Genomic DNA, 24,736 nt, shown 5'->3' with positions numbered 1-24,736 from the left:
CTCCTATGTATATTTTAAACATGGCTTTACATGTCATTATTATAAAATAATGTAATTCTATCTTTATATTTGTTATTTTACTTCACTTAATTTATTTTGTTTTTTATATATATTTTTTACGTGTATGTATATTTTAAATATGTTTTTACAGGTCATTATTGTAAAACTAATATATTTAAGTCATTTATCTTTGTTATTTTATATTTACTTCTTACATGTATTTTTTACACACTATCTTTCCTGCCCCTCTGATCAGTGGATGCCCTAGAACCTGACCCCTTGCTGAGAGGTTGGAGACCCCCGCCCTGTCATAGTTTACATATGAGTGAAGGGAAGAATCACAGACAACCTGTCTGAGGCAAGTGTTAAACACAACTGAATTGAATACCTTTTGTATTAGCTGTGGTCAGAGAGTGCCAATAGTATCATGGTGGATAATTGGGGTCATTCTTTATTCCCTGAAGCTTGCATGACTATAGCAGAGATGTGCATAAATTCGTCTTAAGAGTGAACTGGATTCATTCTCTTTTATGGCATAAATTAGGATCCATTTTCAGGATGTGCTCCCGGGGAAGATTTGCCCACTTTTCAATAAGTTGGCGGAGTTGTCCAGAAATGGTGTAAAAATGTAAAAAAAAACAAAAAAAAAAAAGATGAATATCTCATAGTATAGTGTACAATAATGATATATTGTTTAGTAATAGATTAGTCATCCAAGAAATAATCTATATTACAATATATTACGCAACATAGGAAAAAGATGCCATAGAGCCCGTACATATATAAAGTAGCTTGTATTGAATCAAAGTAAGATTGTGAATTTCATAGAGTAGAGATTTATTAATTTTGCATCTTGTGTGGCTTGACTTTAGATTTTTTTTATTAAAAAATGCATTATTATATTTTTATTTAAACTGTTAAAGTGTTTTATGGTAGATCCAAATGTGAAAAAAAGCTAATTTCAAGTGAACTGAAACGATGACCGGTAATACATGAACTCACAATGATACATAGAATGCTATTCTTATTATTATAAATTTATTTTACTTAATAATTTCTCCGAATAAATTATTCTTTTAAAAAAGACACACAAATAATAAATTGTTATTTCTAGTTAAAAGAATAATCATTATTTTGAAGGAATTTCTAGAAGTTTAGCTGCTTAACTGAACAATGTTTTGTTGTTATTTTTTTCTACATCTTATAAGCGATGTAAAAGGTAACAAGTATTTGAGATTCTCAAAGAACTTAACTTTTTCAATGTGAAGATTTTTTTTTTCTACTTTTAGTTCACAGTTTTAATTCAAGTTAGGAAAAAAAAAGTCTTGAAATGCAGGTACAGAAAGATCAATAGAACAATGAATGGAAAAAAAAAGACACATTGTTCTCTCTGGTGCCTCTTTGGTGATTAGTCCTTCACTTTACACATCCGTCTTTCAACTAAGACATCTAACTGGTTGTTGAAAAAAAAACAAAAAAAACGAATATGTAAAACAAACCAATCAGTGGCCTCGGGCAGGGAGGATCACTACTCCAGAGAAGTATAAAGACAGCGCTCCAAATCCGTTCAGCACCTGTTCTCAGAAGGACTTTGTGTGAACCTGCCGAATAAGAGAATGAACTCATTTCATCTTCCAGCTCATCAGAGATCTACAAACCTTCATCAGATGGCCGTATATGGTGAAAACGTCACGATGTACCCCCAGCAGAACTTTCATTCAATGCCAAGGGTGGCCAACTATGGAATTGGAGACAATTCACAATCGACCAACTCTTATTTAGGTCTAAATGGGCCTGGAGTCTATAATATGCCTGGATATCCTTATGGAAATAACCCAAACTTGCATATGCCGCCTTCAAATGGATTCTTGACAAATTCGTCTGGTTTCAGTGGTCCAGATCATGGTTGGTTTTCCTTAGCTTCTCAGGAGGAACTTATGAAGCTTGTAAGGCCTCAATATTCCTACTCAGCTCTCATTGCAATGGCCATACAAAATGCTCCGGGAAAGAAGCTGACCCTGAGCCAAATATACCAGTATGTGGATGAGTATTTTACATTTTATAAGAAGAGCAAAGCAGGATGGCAAAATTCAATTCGACACAACTTGTCTTTGAATGACTGCTTTAAGAAAGTGCCAAGAGATGAGAATGACCCAGGTAATTATATAACTACATTCATTCTAATTAATTATATATTTTTAGTCGCAATAGTATTAGTATTTTCCAATAAGTTGGTTTTGTATTTTACAAACAAAAATACACAGTTATCAGAAAATTCTACTGTAAGTTTTTTTTTTTGTTAGAATTTTTTTTTTTATAAGTGTATTGACTTTTAGATCCAACCTCAAATAAGAATTATTTTAATAAAAAAAAATCTGAACGTATTTAATAACTTTAGACTGGTTGAATGACTAGAATTTTCGCATACAGTAAATAAAACAATTGCAAAAATGTATCATTAAAAATCATTTAATTTTCTTGGTTTTTTTTTTAAATAATTTGTACTTTAGATTTGCTATATTATAATGTATGTTGTTTATATTTCATTATATTACAATAATATTCATTTTTTTACAATGTTTAGGCAAAGGTAATTACTGGACTCTGGATCCTAACTGCAAGAAGATGTTTGACAATGGGAAATTTCGACAAACAAAAAAGCGCAGATCAGAATCCAACACCACTGATGCTGTTACAGTTAAGGGTGAAGAAGGTTGCTCAGCTGGAGGGAGGAGAGGTGGTGATACACCATCTATGATGACTCCATCATCCCCGGCGGTGGAAGCCTCCTCAAAAGTTCTGAAGAGCGCATCTCCCCCAGGAAGAACCTCTGCTCCCTGTTTGAATAACTTTTTCAGCAGTATGACCTCCTCCTTGGACTCCAGCTCATCGAACAGGCCGATGTCTCTGAGGTTGGTGAATGAACTCTCCCAAAGAAACATCACTGGTTTCAGCAGTTCCACCTCAGGCTCCATGATGGAACCATCTGCAGATTTACAGGACACACTTCACCTTAACAGAGGCCCGTATTACAATTCTTTCACCAGCTCCCAACCTTTTTTTTAAGCACTAACCGTAGATGAGAGTGTAGAGTTATCTGCCGTGTATATAGTGGTTTGATACATTACACATTGTATATATTTGAGAGAAGGGGAAACTTATTTACTGTTTTTATTTATGAGTTTTGATATCTTTATATATATATATATATATATATATATATATATATATATTATCCAATAGACTATGAGTTTTTCAATAAATCATAAAAAAAAAACTAGTTTTTAATTCAACTTTCTTACTGATTGCGATTGAAAAAAATCGAAAACAAAAGGGGTTTAGTGAAAATAAGAAAAAGGGTTCCAGTTGAAGGGATTTTTATATTTTTTTGCAATCTATTTATCTTGTAGCTGTGTACCACTCTCTCTATAACCTATATTATATGTATCTAACCTCTCTCTCTTTATATATATATATCATTTCTATCTATAGTGGGAAATATATTTATTTGTTTCATACAATCGTGTTTCATATCTATCTCTTTCATATCTAATTATCTCATATCTATATACTTCATATCTATCTATTCTATCACATATCTATGTATTTAATATCTATATATCTCATATCTATCCATCTATTTCATATCACATTACACCAAGGGCTCCCATATTTGTATAATTTTTCTAATTTATTTTAATTAAATGAATAAAAAAGTTTATGAATTGTCAGTTTTCAAATTTCTGAAGATCAATTTTGGCTGAAATAGATTGTGGATGCCATGTCACATTGGAAGAGCTCCTGACATGCAAAAACAGCAGAAACTCCACCTCTCGAGGAATAGAAGTCTTTCCTGTTGCGAGTCTGGCAAACACGGCTGACACTATATCCCGTTGCCTTTCCTGTGACCCTGGCATTATATGTATTTTGGCCAACAATGGTTACTAGTTGTTCGCCCTTCTCGACCCACGTTACAAGGAGAACTTTTTATCTCTCCTTCTTGAGTCGTAGAGGGCTAGTAAAATGGAGATATACCAGAAAGCCATAGTCGTACAATTAGTACAAAAATTTCCATAGCTGAATGTGGCTAGTTTTGTTTTTTGTTTTCTACAGCAAGGCCTGTAATTCACTACTACCCCTTCCCCAACAGCTATCCCTACACTAAATCGTACTGCTAACAGTGGTATTGAGTAGAATAGATGTAGCCTTGATAAGGACTGTTGGTTTTAGGTTTCTGCAGCAAGACCTGTAATGCTGACTTTCCCTTCTGCAGCAACTCTCCCAACTCGGTTTCCTGGGTACAGTGTGGCGATCATCATGTCACCGGGTCTTATATAGGCCAGCCAATTACAGTCATGCCAGTAGCCAATATGGCTATGGCATTACCATAATTGGAATGTAATCCCCGCATGTTTAGTGGCTGAAAGACAGCAAAACATGTGGTGCGGGTACTTGAGCACCTGGAATACTCGATCAATTACCGAGCAGTGCCCGGCACACTCGCTCATCACTAGATATTATACCTTGGAGTAACATGCGATTCTTGTGGCTTAGATCCTGATTACTATGAACTTTTCTTTGTTTGTGAGGACAGTTTTATTCTTTGATAATTATAAACTGATTGAATCAAAGGTTATATTATCTTATGGACCCATCGAGAGATTGGGTCCATCGGGGTTTCATCCCTTTTGCAAAAATCTTCAACACATAAGATCTACATTAGTAACAGTGGAATTGAGAACAAACCCAAAGACATGGGGGGCAAGTCTTCTGATTAGGTGAAGGAGAAGCTGCCCTGTATTATAATCAGATCCTTTCCACTTGTGAAGAAAAAAGGATTTATAAAAATTATTGGCAATTTGTTAATAAAAACTGTGACAATAAAAGTAGTAGTAGAAGAGGAAAAATAATATCACTACAATCCTACCAATAAGTTTTCCAACTATAATATTCATTAAATTGCCATGATCATTACGTCACTGCTACCTGTATGAATAGTGCTAATATTATATGTATTTATATATTTTACTTTATCTTATACTTTATTACTATAGGTAAAAAAAACCTAAAGTTTATGAATAATAACATTAACAGTTATAGGGCAATAGAACATTATATTGCATATAACAATATTTTATCATAAAATTTAATTTCTTCAATGTTGTTGGTAATTTCTTTATATTTAACTAGCTATTGAACCAGTTCTATGCCCGGGTGGCGAGCATTTTTATTGGTATATGGTCTCCTATGCTGGTATGTGCTGCCACCCTTCTAGTATTTGTGCTGCCCCCATCCTGTCCCCACCATCCTATAGTGGTATGCATGGCCCCCCTCATCCTGGTATGCATGGCACACCTCACCCCCAATCCTGGTATGCATGGCACCCATCATCCTCATCCTGGTATGCGTGGCACCCCTCATCCTGGTATGTGTGGCACCCCTCACCCCCACCCTGGTATGCGTGGCACCCCTCACCCCCAATCCTGGTATGCGTGGTACCCCTCACCCCAATCCTGGTATGCGTGGTACCCCTCACTCCAATCCTGGTATGCGTGGTACCCCTCACTCCAATCCTGGTATGCGTGGTACCCCTCACCCCAATCCTGGTATGTGTGGCACCCCTCACACCAATCCTGGTATGTGTGGCACCCCTCACCCCAATCCTGGTATGTGTGGTACCCCTCACCCCAATCCTGGTATGCGTGGTACCCCATACCTCATCCCTATCCTGGTATGCATGGTACCTCATCCCTATCCTGGTATGTATGGTATTCCTCATCCTGGTATGCATGGCCCCCCTCATCCCCCAATCCCGGTATGCGTGGCACCCCTCACCCCCCCAATCCCGGTAGGCGTGGCACCCCTCACCCCCCCCAATCCCGGTAGGCGTGGCACCCCTCATCCCCCCCAATCCCGGTAGGCGTGGCACCCCTCATCCCCCCAATCCCGGTAGGCGTGGCACCCCTCATCCCCCCCAATCCCGGTAGGCGTGGCACCCCTCACCCCCCCCAATCCCGGTAGGCGTGGCACCCCTCATCCCCCCCAATCCCGGTAGGCGTGGCACCCCTCATCCCCCCAATCCCGGTATGCGTGGCACCCCTCAACCCCCCAATCCCAGTATGAGTGGCACCCCTCTTCCCCCCCAATCCCGGTATGCGTGGCACCCCTCATCCCCCCAATCCCGGTAGGCGTGGCACCCCCCACCCCCCCAATCCCGGTAGGCGTGGCACCCCTCACCCCCCAATCCCGGTAGGCGTGGCACCCCTCTTCCCCCCCAATCCCGGTAGGCGTGGCACCCCTCATCCCCCCAATCCCAGTATGCGTGGCACCCCTCATCCCCCCAATCCCAGTATGCGTGGCACCCCTCATCCCCCCAATCCCGGTATGCGTGGCACCCCTCATCCCCCCAATTCTGTTATGTGTGGTACCCCTCACCCCAATCCTGTAGCCCCCGCATCCCTTTCACGCTGTAGACACATCCAAAAAAAATAAACACTTATACTCCCCTTTCTTCTCTGTGCTCCAGCGCTGCTGCATCCTGTTCTGCCAGAGGCCGGGGAGGAGCGCTGCGCCAGAGCACCACGCTGTCCGGCACCATTTTGCTGAAGACACTGCAAATGTGTCTTCAGTAAAATGGCGCCGGTTAGTGCTATGTGCATGTGCCGATCCGACACCTCACTCCTGCCCCGGTCTCCGGCGAAGAGAGGCGCCGCAGCAACGCTCCTCCCAGTAAGGTAAGTATGGCGCCGGAGATCGCGGTATGCGTTCAGTGTCTACACATACCGCGATCTCCAGCGCCATACACCTCCTCTCATCAGTAATGGCTCCATGCGTTCCTCTGTCTGGAGCCAGACTGCACGTCACTCATGCGCGGTCTATAAAGGCTTCAGACAAAGGGACGCATCCCCGGTTATATTATAGATTATTCTTAAGCTAATATATTTAATTCTGTAAAAGATTTCCTTTTTTGTTTCTTTTTTTAGTTTTTTATCTCTTTTTTAAAATTTTTAGCTATGTATGTTTTACAAATTTCTTTGCGGTATATGTAATTATTGCAAACCTAGTGTATTAACCAAAGGTCTTATTTATTTCTGTGATTTTCTTTCATTTTATATTTGGAGATTTTTGCTTTTACATTTACACTTGTACTCATATGAATATTTTAAATGTCTTTACTTGTCATTTTTATAAACTAAATGCATTTCTATTTTTATTTTCATTTATATTTTTATATATTTTTGTAGCATCAGCATCTCTGCCCCCTGCCAGGCAGAGACACCGTCCCACTTACCGCCGCGGTCCTGCTTTGGCGCCTTCTGGCCTCCCTGCTGCTGCTGGTGCACGCTGCTTCCCTGGTACTGTGCTTAGGGCGCTCGTGCGTGCGCTCCCTCCCACTTAAAGGGGCCACGCGCGCCATCCTAAAAGTCCCTCACCAATGGCCGGAGGACTTTCTCTATAAAAGGCACCTCCTCCAATATGGATGTGCCAGTGCAAGGTTGTTGCTCTGTTATACTTACTTTGCTTCAGTCCTCAGGTCCTCCGCTAGTCAGTCCTGTCCGCCTGTCTGTTCTTCTGTCCAGTCCGCCAGTCTGACTACTTTCCAACCTGCCAGTCTGTCTATGGTCTCTGCCCGGCCGCTTACCTGGAAGCACCTGCCTGTCACCTGCCATGCCCGCTTGCCTGCCTACCTGGAATCACCTGCCTGTTAGCTGTTGTGCCTGCCAGCTTGCCTACCCGGAGCACCTGTCTGGCTATCGGAGCTTCTGGGAATCTAATTTCTCAGGCCCTTGTGGAGCGGTATCAGATTTCTACCAAACGTCTGGCCGAACCATTGGCAGTCGCTTCCGTGGATGGGAGACTCCTTCCAGAGACCATCTTGCTCGTCACAGAGCCAGTAACCCTACAGGTGAGAATGCGGCACTCGGAGAGGATCTCCTTTCATGTACTATCTGGACTCTCTCACTCCCTATTGCTAGGTCTACCCTGGCTACAGAGACATGGACCCGTCCTGAATTGGCGATCTGGCGAGGCGCTCCGTTGGGGGCTGGATTGCCATGAGACCTGCCTGGTTTCGGTTCGTCCAGCTCGACCTCTATCTTCTCTGGATAATCTACCTGGTCTGCCGGCACCCTACTGGTCCTATGCAGACATCTTTGACAAGAAGGAAGCTGAAACTCTTCCACCCCATAGTCCGTATGATTGCCTAATCGACCTGGTACCTGGTGCATCTTCTCCCCGGGGGCATATCTACCCCTTGTCACTGGCTGAGACACGGGCAATGTCTGAGTACATTGAGGAGAATCTTGCTAGGGGATTCATTCAGAAATCTACTTCCCCGGCCGGAGCAGGATTCTTCTTTGTTAAAAAGAAAGATTGCTCACTACGACTGTGTATAGACTACAGGGGCCTAAACCAGATTACCATCAAGAATAAGTACCCCCTGCCTCTCATCTCGGAGTTGTTCGACAGCCTTAAAGGCGTGAGGATCTTCACCAAGCTCGATCTTCATGGGGCGTACAATTTGGTCCGGATCTGCCAGGGAGACTAGTGGAAGACGGCATTCAAACCCGGGACGGTCACTATGAATACGGTGTGATGCCCTTTGGTTTCTGTAATGCTCTAGCCACCTTCCAGGAGCTGGTTAATGACATTTTCCGAGATCTCTTTTATTCTTACATAGTGGTGTACCTGGACGATATCTTGGTCTTCTCTCCAGATCAGCCCACACACCTGAGGAATGTTCATCAGGTTCTGCTAAGGCTCTGGCAGAATAGTCTCTACACAAAATTTGAGAAATGTCTCTTCGAGCAGACTTCCCTTCCGTTCCTGGGATATATTATCTCCGAGACTGGTCTTCGGATGGATCCCGAGGTTTATGCCATCTTAAAATGGCCCCGAAGGGAGGGGTTGAAGGCGATTCAGCGATTCCTTGGCTTCTCAAATTATTACCGCCTCTTCGTCCCTCATTTCTCCTCCCAGACCGCTCCCATCTCCGCGCTCACCCGTAAGGGTGCAAATCCCAAGGAATGGACTTCCGAAGCGGAGGAGGCCTTTGTTTCCATAAAACAAGCCTTCTCCTCCGCCCCTGTGCTGCACCGTCTGGATTGCAACAAGCAGTTCTTCCTGGAGGTTGATGCTTTCTCCTCCGGAACCGGAGCGGTGCTCACCGAGAAGTCCCCGTCCGGAAGAATGGTAACATGCGCCTTCTTCTCTAAGCTCTTCTCCTCATCCGAGCGCAACTACTCCATAGGAGATCGTGAGCTGCTTGCCATCAAATTGGCGCTACCTGCTGGAAGGGGTTCTGCTCCCAGTAATCATTTACACAGGCCACAAAAATCTGGCCTATTTACAAAACGCCCAGAGACTCAATCCACGTCAGGCCCGGTGGTCTCTGTTCTTTGCCCGATTCTGCTTTACGCTACATTACCGCCCTGCAAACAAGAACATTAAAGCCAATGCTCTATCCCGCTCATTGCTATCCTCCGACCAAGAGGAGGAGCCTCTGCATATCATCGACCCTTCCAGAGTAATGACCGTGGTCACGTTTGACCTTTCTCGTCTTCCACCCAGTAAGACTTTTGTAGCTGTTTCCGGATCATAAGAAGGTTCTTCTCTGGGGTCATTCATCCAAACTAGCTGGACATGCAGGCCAGAGGAAGACCTTCCTGCTGTTCGCCCTGCATTACTGGTGGCCCTCTCTATGCCAGGATGTTGCAGATTTCGTCACGGCTTGTTCCTCTTGTGCCTGTAACAAAGTTCCCAGGCATCTTCCTGCTGTCCGTTTCCTGCCTTTATCTGTACCTTCTGCCCCATGGCAACACATAGCTATGGACTTTATCACGGATCTCCCTGTTTCTGCTTGTTGTACTGTCATTTTCGCTTTTCTAAAATGGCCCACTTCATCCCTCTGCCTCGTCTCCCTTCCGCATCTGAGCTGGCTAAGAACTTCATCCATCACATCTTTTGTTTCCACAGCCTTTCCCTCCACATTGTGTCTGATCGCAGGGTTCAGTTCACTTCGAGCTTCTGGAGAGCTACGTGTAAGCTGCTGGATATCACTCTGAATTTCTCCTGTGCTTATCATCCTCAGTCCAATGTTCAAGTGGAATGTATCAACCAGGTCCTTAGCAGCTTTCTCCGGCATTTTGTCAATGCTCACCATAACGATTGGGTTGAGCTCCTGCCCTGGGCAGAGTTCTCCTATAACAACCATGAGACTGAGTCTTCTTCCAAATCCCTGTTCTTTGTGGTCTACGGCCAACACCCCCGGATTCCATTTCCCGTTTCCGCTTCTGTGGACAATCCTGCCGCGGAGTCTCTGATCAGCGAATTTTCTACTATTCGGGAGAACACTAGATTCACACTTCTTCTATCCTCTGAGAGGATGGATGAAGAAACATGCTGATAAGAGACGTCTGGATCCTCCTCAATTCCTTCTGGGAGACAGGGTCTGGATCTCCTCCAAACATGTTCGGCTCAAAATACCATCGTATAAGTTGGGTCCGCGGTTCATCGGTCCGTTTGAGGTTCTCAAGCAAATCAATCCCGTGGCTTGCAAGCTAAAACTCCAGGCCACCTTACAGATTCCCAACTCCTTCCACGCATCTCTCCTCAAACCAGTTGTTCTTAATTCTTTTTCTGATGATCCAGGTACCACTCCAGCGCCAGTCTCCACTGAGGACATCTATGATGTAGAGAACATTTTGGCCACCAAAAGGATAAGAGGAAAAACCTTTTTTCTGGTGGATTGGAAGGGGTTTGGCCCTGAGGAGAGGTCTTGGGAACCCAGGGAGAAGATCCATGCCCCTCTTCTTCTTAAAGAATTTCTTGCTGGCCTAAAAAAAAGGGGGCATAAAGGGGGGGTACTGTAGCATCGGCGTCTCTGCCCCCTGCCAGGCTGAGATGATGTCCCCCCTACCACCGCGGTCCTGCTCCCGCGTCTTCTGGTCTCCCTGCTGCTGCTGGTGCACGCAGCTTCCCTGGCACCATGCTTAGGGCGCGCACACGCTCCCTCCCTCTTACAGGGGCCGTGCGGCGTCTGCTAGTCAGTCCTGTCCTCCAGTCTGTTCTTCACTCCAGTCCATCAATCTGACTACTTTCCAGCCCGACAGTCTGCCTACAGTCCAGTCCGCCAGTCTGTCTATGGGCTCTGCCCGCCTGCTTACCTGGAAGCACCTGCCTGTTACCTGCCGTGCCCGCCAGCCTGCTTACCTGGAAGCACGTGCCTGCTACCTGCTGTGCCTGCCCGCCTGCTTACCTGGAAGCACCTGCCTGTTACCTGCCGTGCCCACCCACCTGCTTACCTGGAAGCACCTGCCTGTTACTTGCTGTGCCCGCTTGCCTGCTTACCTGGAGGCACCTGCCTGTTACCTGTTGTGCCCGCCAACTTGCCTACCCGGAGCACCTGTCTGGCTATCAGCCGAATCAGCCTGCCTGACTACCTGGACCACCTGTCAGCCTGCCTGCCGTGCTCTTCTGCTGTACCGGTCAGTTCCTGTCTTCTGACCTGTGGGAGTCACCTGCTCTCATTCAAGGTCGGTCCCAGAGTGGCACCAGGTCACTCTGTTCGGTCCCTCCTTGGTTCATGGAGTCGACTGATCCGTCGTGCGACCTTGGTCAGGCTGAGTAGATACTTAGTCATGCCCCTCTGGTCCCTTCTTGCACCTCAGCACAGAGGTTCCACCACCCGGATCCGTAACAATTTTTATGTGAATGTATATTTTAAATATGTTTTTATGGGTCATTATTGTAAACCTAATGTATCTAAGTCATTTATTTTTTATCTTTAGGTTTTGTTTTTTTTATTGAAATTAATTTAATATTTATTTTTTACAGGTATTTTTTAAACACCATCTTTCCGGCCCTCTGATCAGTGGATGCATTAGAATCTGACCCCCTTTTGAGTGGTTGAAGACCCCCATCCTGTCATAGTTTACATATGAGTGAAGGGAAGAATCACAGACCTGTCTGATGCAAGTGTTAAACACAACCAAATTAAATATCTTTTGTATTAGCTGTGGTCAGCATGTGGCAGTGGTATAAGGGTTGATGATTTGTGTCATTCTTCTCATATGGGTGTGAATTTTGCTTTTTGCATGATCAATGGCTCTCAAAACTTTATTCACAGCTGCTGATACAGTAGCCTGAAGCTTGCATGACTATAGCAGAGATGTGTATAAGTTTGTCTTAAGAGTGCACTGGATTCATTCATTTTAATGGTATAAATTAGGATCCATTTTCAGGATGTGCTCCTGGGGAAGATTTACCCACTTTTCAAAAAGTTGGCGCAGATGGCGTAAAAATGTAAAAAAAAAAGTGTCAACTAAAAATTTGCTGCCTTTTCAACGGTTTTACACAAGAAATCTGTCAAAAACTGTTTGGTGAATCAGGACAGAGCTTTTATGGGAAAATATTCCTCTAATATTTGATGGAGCATGCCATGATGATGTCAGATGCAAACGCTATGTGAATGATGCAGATTAAAATTAGCTCTCAGCCAGAAAGGTGAATGGCAATTCCCTCCACATCATGCGGACATCAGTTTCATAAGCTCTGGATATGATCATAACAACCCATAACAACCATGAGCAGCCGTCACCAGTCTCCTCTCCCAACCAGGACTGATTAGGAGAAAAGCAATTTTGGTGCCCACCTCAAAACATTGGGCTATGTGCACACACTGAGTATTTCCGTTTCAATATTAAAAAAGCATGTGTGCAGGGCTGAGCGTACAAGTTTAAAGTGAAGTTGGGCCAATCATCCAGATGGCAGCTACCTTCGCTTTATAGCCACCTTTAGGCTTGTTAGCATTATCACTCTGGTTTCTCTTCTTATGGAAGAAGAAAATAGAATTGTCTACAGAAACCTTACAAAGCTGGAAAAACACTAGGGCATATGTGGCGCCCCTGAGGGTTTGGTCACCACAGAGGTATTGCATCTCACCCAGAGGTGTGACGCCTCACTCTCAGGTAAGGAAGGAGTATGGCTCGGGACCCTAACACTACATCCACTACACCACATTTCCGGGGGACAGGGCGAGAATGCTCCTAAGGGAGAGCACAAGTGTCCCTGATCCCTGGCTGGAGTGGGGAGGAACCACTTAGAGAGGGGGAACTAAGTAGTGGATGGGTGGAGGACGTAGATCCTGGGCGCACTGAATAGGAGCATATACAGAGGGGAGCCATCTTAGAGAGAGCAGACAGTCAGAGGAGGAGAGTGAAGGAGCAGGGGCTCTGCAGGAGCTCTGCTCCACAGGTAGGCCCAGTCAGGAGGCCTGAGCCTGAGGAGGAGAAAGAGCAGGAATGGCTCCAGGAGGAAGAAGTGAAGGGACCCCAGGGGTACGGGCCGTGCAGCAAGTCATCCGTACGCCTGCCGCTGCCAGGAGGTAGGGGGGGTCAGGCCAAAGAAGGGGAACCGGATCCCCCAGCCAGCAGAGACTACAGGGCTCAACTGGGAACCGGAGGCTGAAGCACTTCAAGTACAGCAGGCCGTCTACACCAGCCACTAGGAAGATAGCCACATAGGGCCAGGGGACGGAACACACGTCAACCGCCAAGGCCCGAGGACACTGGACAGAGGTGCCGCTAGGTGTGAGTTACAAGGAGAGAGGCCAGAGAGAGGACACACTGAAGGTGGTCCTGATAAGTACTCCGGAGCTGCCTGGGAGTCGACCGAGTCCCTTACTGAGTGAGCACAGGACACCGTAGGCTTTTACACTGGCCCTGTAACTGGAACTGCTTAAACAGTGAGTAAAGACCCTGGGACTGCACTGCAAAGACTCCGTGTTATTATTACCAATACCCTGCACTGCTACCATCATCATCCTTACACGCTGCCCTGAAGCTACACTCCTCCTGTGGGGAGTCACATCACCTTGCTGCACATACCACCAACTTCAGCGGACTGCCCCGCAGCGGCGGTTACTAAAAACCGCAATCCACAGGTGGCGTAGTCGGACATTAATATTAGTGCACATAGACTACCCCTCTGGTTTGACTGCCCTGGGTCACGGACCGGGTCGCCGCCACGGTGATTACAACACCCTGCATCTAACAGGCACGGCTGAGAGTACCCCACGGTCCAGGGGGCGCGTCACATACAGCGGTTAATTTAAAGGTTATCACTAGTGATGAGCGAAAGTGCTTGCCACTGGCTCGGTACTCGCCCGAGCATCACAGTGCTCGACGAGCTCGGCGAGTAGTTCCGGGTCCCCGCCCTGCATGTTTGGCGCTCTTTAGAGAGCCAATGAGCATGCAAAGATTGCCTGCCATGCTCTGCAATGCCGTAGCCATGTTGGTTGAGGGCATTACAGTGATTGGCTGGCAGCACAGCCTCACCAGGTGTATATAAGACGGGGAGCAGCCATGCTCGTCACAGTCTACCAGGCAGAGTAGGGAGAGCTGCTGCTGCGTCAGGGAGAGATTTGCTTCTTCATAGTTATTATAGGTATTCCACAACATACACATGTGGTCAAAATTGTTGGTACCCCTCATTTAATGAAAGAAAAAACCAAAATGGTCACAGAAATAACTTGAATCTGACAAAAGTAATACATTAAAAACCTATGAAAATGAACAAATGAAAGTCAGACATTGCTTTTCAACCCTGCTTCCACAGAATTTAAAAAAAAATTAAACTCATGAAATTGGCCTGAACAAAAATGATGGTACTCTTAACTTAATATTTTGTTGAACAACCTTTTGAGGCAATCACTGCAATCAAACAATTCCTGTAACTATCAATGAGACTTCTGCACCTCTCGACAGGTATTTTGGCCCACTCCTCATGAGCAAACTGCTCCAGTTGTCTCGTGTTTGAAGGTTGCCTTTTCCAGATGGCATGTTTCAGCTCTTTCCAAAGATGCTCAATAGGATTTAGGTCAGGGCTCATAGAAGGCAACTTCAGAATAGTTCAATGTTTTCCTCTTAGCGAGGGGTACCAAAAATTTTGACCACGTGTGTATATACAGGGTGGGCCATTTATATGGATGCACCTAAATTAAATGGGAATGGTTGGTGATTTCAACTACCTGTTTGTGGCACATTAGTATATGGGAGGGGGAAAACTTTTCCATATGGGTGGTGACCATGGCAGACAATTTGAAGTCGGCAATTTTTGATCCAACTATATTTTTTTTCAATGGGAAGAGGGTCATGTGACACATCAAACTTGAGAATTTCATAAGAAAAACAATGGTGTGCTTGGTTTTAACGTAACTTTATTCTTTCATGTTTTTTACAAGCTTATGACCACTTATAAAATGTGTTCAAAGTTCTGCCCATTGTGTTGGATTGTCAATGCAACCCTCTTCTCCCACTCTTGACACACTGATAGCAACTCCGCAGAAGAAACGCTAACACAGGCTTCTAGCATCCGTTGTTTCAGATGCTGCACATCTCTTATCTTGATGGTATGGTGTGGTATATGGGGTACAAAGATAGTGGGGCCATTCTTCATCAATGGAAACCTCAATGCCACTGGATATCTGAAATTGCTACATGATGATGTGTTGCCCTCTTTATGCACTGAAGATGGCACGTTCCCTGAGTTTTTCCAACAAGATGGTGCACCACCACATTTTGAGTATTGGGTCCGAGCATTCCTACATGAACAGTTTCCTGGAAAGTGGATTGGTCATCATGGTCCAGTTGAATGGCTACTAAGGTCTCCCGATCTCCCAAGATCTCCTTCTGAGCACTAATCCAGCTGCATTTATTCAGTGGTGATAGCAGGAGTTAGGCAGGCAGTGTATGTGGCAGACTGTAGTGCATGATACAGCACAAGAGGGTCCATTGAACGTCCTGTTAGTATAGGTATTCCACAACATATACATATATATATATATATATATATATATACACACAGTACAGACCAAAAGTTTGGACACACCTCATTTAAAGAATTTTATGTATTTTCATGACTTTGAAAATTGTACATTCACACTGAAGGCATCAAGACTATGAATTAACACATGTGGAATTATATACTTAACAAAAAAAGTGTGAAACAACTGAAAATGTCTTATATTCTAGGTTCTTCAAAGTAGCCACCTTTTGTTTTGATGACTGCTTTGCACACTCTTGGCATTCTCTTGATGAGCTTCAAGCGGTAGTCACCGGAAATGGTTTTCACTTCACAGGTGTGCCCGGTCAGGTTTAATAAGTGGGATTTCTTGCCTTACAAATGGGGTTGGGACCATCAGTTGTGCTGTGCAGAAGTCAGGTGGATACACTGCTGATAGTCCTACTGAATAGACTGTTGCTGTTGGAAATGGTCTTCCAACAATCTTGAAGGAGTTCCCAGAGATGCTTAGCACTTGTTGGCCCTTTTGCCTTCACTCTGCGGTCCAGCTCACCCCAAACCATCTCGATTGGGTTCAGGTCTGGTGACTGTGGAAGCTAGGTCATCTGGCGTAGCACCCCATCACTCTCCGTATTGATCAAATAGCCCTTACACAGCCTGGAGGTGTGTTTGGGGTCATTGTCCTGTTGAAAAATAAATGATGGTCCAAATAAACGCAAACCGGATGGAATAGCATGCCAATGCAAGATGCTGTGGTAGCCATGCTGGTTAAGTATGCCTTCAATTTTGAATAAATCCCCAACAGTATCACCAGCAAAGTACCCCCACACCATCACACTTCCTCCTCCATGCTTCACGGTGGGACCAGGCATGTAGAGTCCATCCGTTCACCTTTTCTAAGTCACACAAAGACACGGTGGTTGGAACCAAAGATCTCAAATTTGGACTCATCAGACCAAAGCACAGATTTCCACTGGTCTAATGTCCATTCCTTGTGTTCTTTAGCCCAAACAAGTCTCTTCTGCTTGTTGCCTGTCCTTAGCAGTGGTTTCTTAGCAGTTATTTTACCATGAAGGCCTGCTGCACAAAGTCTCCTCTTAACAGTTGTTGAAGAGATGTGTCTGCTGCTAGAACTCTGTGTGGCATTGACCTGGTCTCTCATCTGAGCTACTGTTAACCTGCTATTCCTGAGGCTGGTGCCTTGGATAAACTTCTCCTCAGACGCAGAGGTGACTCTTGGTCTTCCTTTCCTCGGGCGGTCCTCGTGTGAGCCAGTTCCTTTGTAGAGCTTGATGGTTTTTGCAACTGCACTTGGGGACACTTTCAAAGTTTGCCCAATTTTTCGCACTGACTGACTTTAATTTCTTAAAGTAATGATGGCCACTCGTTTTTCTTTACTTAGAATTTGTATTATGGCAAGGAAAAAGCAGCCAACTGTCTATTCAGTAAGACTATCAGCAGTGTATCCACCTGACTTCTGCACAAAACAACTGATGGTCCCAACCCCATTTATAAGGCAAGAAATCCCACTTATTAAACCTGACCGGGCACACATGTGAAGTGAAAACCATTTCTGGTGACTACCTGTTGAAGCTCATCAAGAGAATGCCAAGAGTGTGCAAAGCAGTCATCAAAGCAAAAGGAGGCTACTTTGAAGTACCTAGAATATAAGACATATTTTCAGTTGTTTCACACTTTTTGTTAAGTCTATAATTCCACATGTGTTAATTCATAGTTTTGATGCCTTCAGTGTGAATGTACAATTTTCACAGCCATGAAAATACAGAAAAATCTTTAAATGAGAAGGTGTGTCCAAACTTTTGGTCTTTACTATATATATATATACATATACACACACACACACACACACACACACACACACACACACATACTGTATATATACACACTGTATTTTTTGGAAAATAGAAAAAACATTAAGCAAAAAATGTGGTCTCGATGCACTGTTAAAGGGGAGGGGGTCTGCTGCTGACACTGGTATAGAAGTAATGTTCCCCAATTCAGATAATATCCCCCATCCTGGTATATTTGCCCCCCCCTTCCTATTCTACATGGCCCCCAACCCCATCCTGGTATGCATGGCACCCCTCCATCCTGGTATGCATGGAACTCCTTATCCCCAATCCTGGTATGCATGGCACCCCTCATCCCTATTCTGATATGCATGGCCCCTTCATCCCTTTCCTGTTATGCATGACATCCCTCATCCTTACCCTAGTTTTCCTGGTATGCATGACATCCCTCATCCTTACCCTGGTTTTCATGGTACCCCTTCATCCCTATCCTGGTATGCATGGCACCCCTCATTCCTATCCTGGTATTCATGACCCCCTCATCCCTATCCTGGTATGCATGGTACCCTCTCATCCCTTTCCTGGTATGCATGGCACCCCTCATCCTGGTATGTATGCCCCCCACATCCTTATCCTGGTATGTATGGCCCACTCATCCTTATCCTGGTATGTATGGCCCCCTCATCCTTATCCCGATATGTATGGCCCCCTCATCCTTATCCCGATAGGTATGGCCCCCTCATCCTTATCCTAGTATGCATGGCTACCTTATCCGTATACTGGTATGTATGATCCCCCTCATCCTTATCCTGGTATGCATGGCCCCCTCAGGCATACCAGGCACCCCTCATCCCTATCCTGGTGTGCATACCCCTAAGTGGTCTGAACCCCAGGGTCCAGGAACAGTGTCTGCGGGTGACAGCACTGCTTGTTCTGCTGTTGTGCATGCACGCCAATCCCCTGTCCATGGCACATTTCAAGATGCCTCCCACCCTTCACCTGTCGTTGAACACTCTCAACTAGCACCATCAGCAAGCACGTCCACATCCTTGTCCCAGCGCAGTGTTCAGTTGTCCCTACCCCAGTCATTGGAACGCAAGGACAAATACGCAGCCAACGCCCCACAGGCCAGGCTACTAAATTCACACATTTCTCGAACACTTGCGCTCGAAATGTTGCCTTTTAGGCTCGGGGAGATGGAAGTTTTCCGCAACCTGATGGAGGCAGCCGTCCCTCGGTACTCGGTCCCCAGCCGCCACTATTTCTCCCGGTGTGCCTCGCTGACAGCACACTGGGTTAATATAGTGGAAGTAGGGACCCAGTCGGACTTTGAGACGGAACACGCCCTCCCGACGCCGAGAATTGCGGGCCCTGGGTCAGTCACGGTTGCCCCCACATTCCACAGCTCCTGCACCACCTCCTCCTCTTCAGCTTCCATCTCTGAAATGACCATATCATTCGCAAGCTGGAAGCACTGCAGCACTGCCTCGGCCAAGCTGCAACAGGCTGTGCTAAAGCTAATATGCTTAGGCGACAAACCACACAATGCTGAAGAGTTGTGGACAGCTCTGAAAGAGCAGGTAGATCTGTGGCCAACACCGCTGACCCTACAGCCAGGCATGGTCGTGTGTGATAATGGCCAGAACCTGGTGGCGGCTCTAAGGCGAGGGGAGTTCTTTGGCAAATTGTATCCACTTCAATACGTCTTGTTTTTAACAGTGGGACTTTGTGGGGACTTCTTGCTAAGAGATTAGCTTCACACAGGCATCTAACTATCACAGTACTCACAGGTAACTTGAGACTGTCATTGATCATCCTGGAGCTGATTATTGGCTGAGCCTTTGCCATTCTGGCTATTCTTCGATCCATTCGAATGGTAGTTTTCCATTTTCTTCCATGTCTCTCTGGTTTTGATTTGCATTTTAAAGCATTGGAGATCATTTTAGCTGAACAGCCTATCATTCTGCACTTCTTTATAAGTTTTACCCTCTCCAATCAATAAAAGTAAGCAGTTCTTCTGAACAATGTCTTGAATGACCCATATTTCTCAGGCTTTCAAGGAGAAATGCATGTACAACATGTGCTGGCTTCACCCTTAAATAAGGGTCACCTGATTCACACCTGTTTCTTCACAGAATGATTAACCTCACGAATTGAACTCCACACTGCTATTATACACACGCCCCTTTCAATTAATTATTTAAATACACAGCCTCAAAAACAAGCAGATCATGTATGCGGAGTCAGGTGGCTTTCTTAAAATCTACTGCACTAACTGGTAAATTGTTTGACACGAGGTAATATAATTTATACCAAGAACAGTGATTAATCTAGTTAGTCATACTGGACTGCTATTATTTTGAATACTACTGTATATTAGACGTTAATTGACTTATATTGTACCAGGTAATGACTTTAAAAAAATAAGATTCAGTATCAAATTATTCTAATGAGTATCTCATATTAGTGTATATTAATGATATATTGATTAATAATAGATTAGTCGTCCAAGAAGTAATCTATATTATATTATACAAGATAGAGGAGGTGAGATGAGGGAGACACACCAGGTACAACAGAGTCAGGGGTACATTGTCAAAGGCCTGCGCCAATTTCATGACACCCTCCCAGCGTCCGTGCCCTCATGACTGTGTATTTGTTAAAGATGGTCAAGCAATACCTGGCTGACCAAACCAGCGTATTGCCTAATTTCTCTACGTCCTTCAGCTAATGGGTCTCAAAAGGTAGATAATTGGCATCAGCTGTCCCTCTACGCCTTGGAGGTCTTGTGTTGCCCTGCTGCTAGCGTCTTGTCTGAGTGAATTTTTAATGCCACATGGGGTTCATAACATACGGGCAATTTTGCCTGTCAACGGAAAGTGCTGACAGGTTCCCACTGATAATGAACAAAGCCTCGTTTAGACCTGACTTTTACACACCACCAGATGACAGCAGTAAATAAAGTGTTTTTAATGTTCTATATTTGAATGAAGCCCTCCAGTTGTTGCCTTCTAGGGTCTATGGATGAACCTACTTATAATTTTCTTCTGACTTTGCACTTTGTGAAAAGCCTATATGAGTGTAGGAGTACCCCAACTTCTTCTCAGTTTGCATATTTAATTTCCCAGAGGAGCATTGCACGGCCTCTGTAAGCCTCCTTAACGTGGCATGTCACTCTAATAATAATCTTTATTTTTATATAGCCAACATATTCTGCAGTGCTTTACATACATTATCATAACTGTCCCCATTGGGACGAACAATCTAGACTCCCTATCAGTATGTCTTCGGAGTGTGGGAGAAAACCGGAGAACCCAGAAGAAACCCACACAAACAAGGGGAGAACATACAAACTCCAGGCAGATGTTGTCCTTGGTGGGATTTTAACCCATGACCCCAGTGCCGCAAAGGCTGCAGTGCTAACCACTGAGCCACCATGCTACCCCTACTCTCCATAAGGGAAACATTACTCTTTAAACACCAGACATATTTTGTGACTAACATAAGCAACCAATCACCAGATGTAGGCAAAAATGGGTGCTTTCAGCCTCCATCTGGCCGGCATACACTTGTGGAACTCTATAGGAAAGTGCAGAAGATTGCACTTTCCAATACAGGGGGACACTGCAAAGAGATGTATACCAGTGAGATTAAAATAATCACTACAGCTGTGGATGATTTCCCTGAGTGTGATTTGAGGTCACTTTTTGAGTCTTTCTGCTGTTTTGGAAGCTTAGGAGCTCTGTAAAGAGCGCCAACAAAATTCTTCAGGAAACTGTGATCCTTCAATTCTGAAACCTGCCTTGTGCCTTAACAAAAGTGAATGACCACTTATAGGGTATAGCCGTACTTTGCAGAAATAACGTATTAATTTATGGGTTATATTTTTTCTTTATAACACTGGTAAAGATTTAGCATTTTGATCTGAAATTACTTATTTTAACAAATGTAATTTTTCATTTTCACAAATCCCGATGGTAAATAAATTTGTGAAACTTCCAAAATACATCAATTCCTTGAGGGGTGTAGTTTAAAAATATGGGGTCAGTTTTGGAGGGCTTTCCCTTTCTGGCACTTTGGGGGCTCTGCAAGTGGCACCCACAAATTATTGCTGCTTATTTGTGCTCCAAATGCAAATTAGCTATTTTTACCTTTTGAACCCCTCCGTGAGCATAAATAGTGGTTTCTGACCACATATAGCATATTGCCGCATTCAGAAGAAATTGCTTTATTAATGTTGAGTCCACTTCCTCATATTATTACGTGTGAAAATGAAATATTTGGGTCTAAAAAATATTTTCTTGGAAAAAAATGTTTCATATCTACAACCCAGCATTATAAAATTCTGTGAAGCACCTGTGGGCTCAAAATACTCACACCTCCACATAAATTTATTAAGGATTTTAATTTCCAAAATTTGGTCACTTTTAAGGGTTGTCTTTTTATAGGATAGTGCGGTGGTCCTAGAAACTTTTATTACTGAAAAAGAGATAATGGAAGCAGCCAGAGGTATGGCATGATGGAAGTCTCCGGGTCCAGAAATAGGGAAATCTAACTAAGATATTTAGACCAACTGGCCCCTCATCTTCGTAAACTATATAATTTCTTACTGGTACAAGGCTTTCTACCCAAATCTTTATATGATGCCAATATTGTGGTAATACTAAATCCGGATAAGTCTCCCGAAGATTGTGAATCCTATAGATTCATATCCTTATGAAATTTAGATAATAAAATATTGACCAAAATTCTAGAGAATAGATTAAATAAAGTAATTCACCTTATTATTCATCCAGACCACTGCAGACTTATTCCGGCATTGGGCAACATACGATAATATAAGGAGAGATCAGGTAATTGCACATTTGGGTTGGAAAGGACTAGAAGTTTTTGCCTTGACATTTCTGGATGCTGCTAAGGCATTTTACTTAGTTTTGTGGGCCTACCTTGAGAAGGGCCTTCTACGATTTGGGTTTGGACCCAGTTGCAGGCTGGCCAGGAGCATACATAGAGACGGACACAGAACAGGAAGCCTTATACCCGCTCCCTGGGGAGAAGTCCAAAAGTGCGCCCTTCACCTGGAGTACCCTGGACCGTACCTAACAGCTGTACCAGTAAAAGGTAACGAAGCAAACCCCCCCTGTCTCTGTCCGTTACTCCTGCTGCGCCATCGTTCTCTCCCTGCACCACAAACCCAGCATAACCTGCATCATTAACACTGCCCTGAGGCCCGCTTCACCTGTGGGGAGCCGTACTTTCTCAAGCTGCCCTAACATCTGCCTCAGAGGACTGTTGCAGCGCTGGTGATCCTCACCAGACACCATAGGTGGCATCACAAACTTTTATAGTCATTTTATTTTCCACTTTTTGTACTAACCGCCCTGGGTCACAGACCGGGCCAGCCACCATGATTAGAGTTGAGAAACCCCCGTAGTGTTCGGGTTCAGTTTTGTTCGTCGAACACCATTAAAACCAATGGCAGGCAAACAAAAACACATAGAAACACCTAGAAAACACGTTCAAAAGGTGTCCAAAAGCTGACAAACTGCTCAGAAGACACAACGAACACATGGAAAAGTGACAAGTACATATAGTCATGCGAAAAGAAAAGAGGTGGAGAAATAAAAAGTGGGGGAGACACAGATATAGGCATGTCATGCCCTTCTAAAACCAAGAAAGGCTGGAGTAAAAATCTAAAATCAGCCAACCAACACCCAGACGTCGTGACAAGAAAATTAAAAAAAGAAATATCTTTAGGTAGAATGGCGGTTCCATTCAGAACACTTTCCTTACAAGATGTAGTGGTATCCCCTTTGGGAGTCGTGCACAAAAAGGAACCCAATACATTTGGACTAATCCACCATTTGTCATATCCAAGGGGCAGGTCAGTAAACAACAACATCGACGCGGAACCAAGTACTGTAGTATATACTGTACATCCTTTGACAAGGCAATCAGGCGGGTCAAGAAGTTGGGGAGGGGCACCCTAATGGCCAAAACAGACATTGAGGGGGCGCCTATTGGGCTGCTTCTGGGAAGGAGCATACTATATAGATTGCTGTTTGCCCATGGGGTGCTCCAGATCCTGCTCACTATTTGAGGCATTTAGTTTCTTCCTCGAATGGGTTGTCATGGACGTTTCTAAGGGGCCACAGATTATCCATTACCTCGACAACTTCTTATGCCTGGGCCCAAAAGATTTGTCACAGTGTGAATACACGTGGTAGTCCACCTGTGAGAAAGAGAGCTGGAGGGAGAGTGGACACCACAGAGCCGAGGGGTTAGATGGAGAATGGAAGAAGGAAAGAGGCAGAGGGAGGTAAGTGAGTACGGTGGAAGGCCGACCTGAGCTTCCTCACGTTCCTGCTGGATGGGTAACAGCCCTTGGAAGAGAAGCCACTTGCACATCCCTTTGAGGTTAAGGGCGCGAGTGGGCAGATGGACTACGGTGGAGTGGCCAGCCACCATGATATCCCCCAGCTGCAAGATAGAAGGCCCGGCTGCCGAGTACCCCACGGCCCTGGCGGCGAGTCACACACATTGAGTATTTCCCTTTCAATCCCTTCTTGGAACCTGAAAGACAAAAAAAGAAGCACACAAACATGTAACGATAAACTGCAAACAATTGTATGGTCCAAATTTATAGATGGATTAGTCCACAACAATAGGATATAGTTTTAGCTCCAATTGGAAACCCATCTTTGGATTGGGGAAGTTGCAACTTATAAACACTTCCACCAACCCAAAATAATCCAAATGTTAAGTGTTCTAAGATGCAATATATAGCATAACAGAAGTGCAGTGAGTAGATATGGATGGTCTGGTTTCCTTGACAGACGCTGGTTCCAAAGGTGTTCTGGTTCTGGCTCATAGGTGTTGTTGGTACCAATTGAACAAAAATTCTCATATAGGAAACTTGGAGGCGACAGCCAAATATTGTCGCTAAGCCCAGATGCGGCTTTAAGTCTTGTTCCTCAGTCATCTGGGTATATGTCAGTGGAGATGTGATGCCACTCAGGAGTAGAAAAACTTCTGATGCACTCTATTCTATTACAGACATATGTAGAATTGTTTTGTTTAGTTGTATATGTAACCAAGCACTACTCTACTATCCATGCAGAATG

General features: G+C 44.4%; 1 protein-coding gene across 1 annotated transcript; it reads left to right on the top strand.

The window, feature by feature from the left end:
* Positions 1–1,616: 1,616 nt before the first annotated feature.
* Positions 1,617–3,066, top strand: LOC141199657 (forkhead box protein I1c-like). Its single transcript, XM_073663233.1, has 2 exons — positions 1,617–2,157; positions 2,585–3,066. The coding sequence occupies exons 1-2, from the start codon at positions 1,617–1,619 to the stop codon at positions 3,064–3,066; spliced, it is 1,023 nt and encodes a 340-aa protein (XP_073519334.1).
* The last annotated feature ends 21,670 nt before the right edge of the window (positions 3,067–24,736 follow it).

This window comes from Phyllobates terribilis, unplaced genomic scaffold (assembly GCF_046119375.1).
Source record: "Phyllobates terribilis strain yellow unplaced genomic scaffold, ASM4611937v1 Scaffold_1__5_contigs__length_1240528914, whole genome shotgun sequence".
In the NCBI taxonomy this organism is placed as follows: Eukaryota; Metazoa; Chordata; class Amphibia; order Anura; family Dendrobatidae; genus Phyllobates; species Phyllobates terribilis.
Note: the sequence above shows the minus strand (reverse complement) of the source record. Positions and strands in the feature narration are given on the sequence as shown.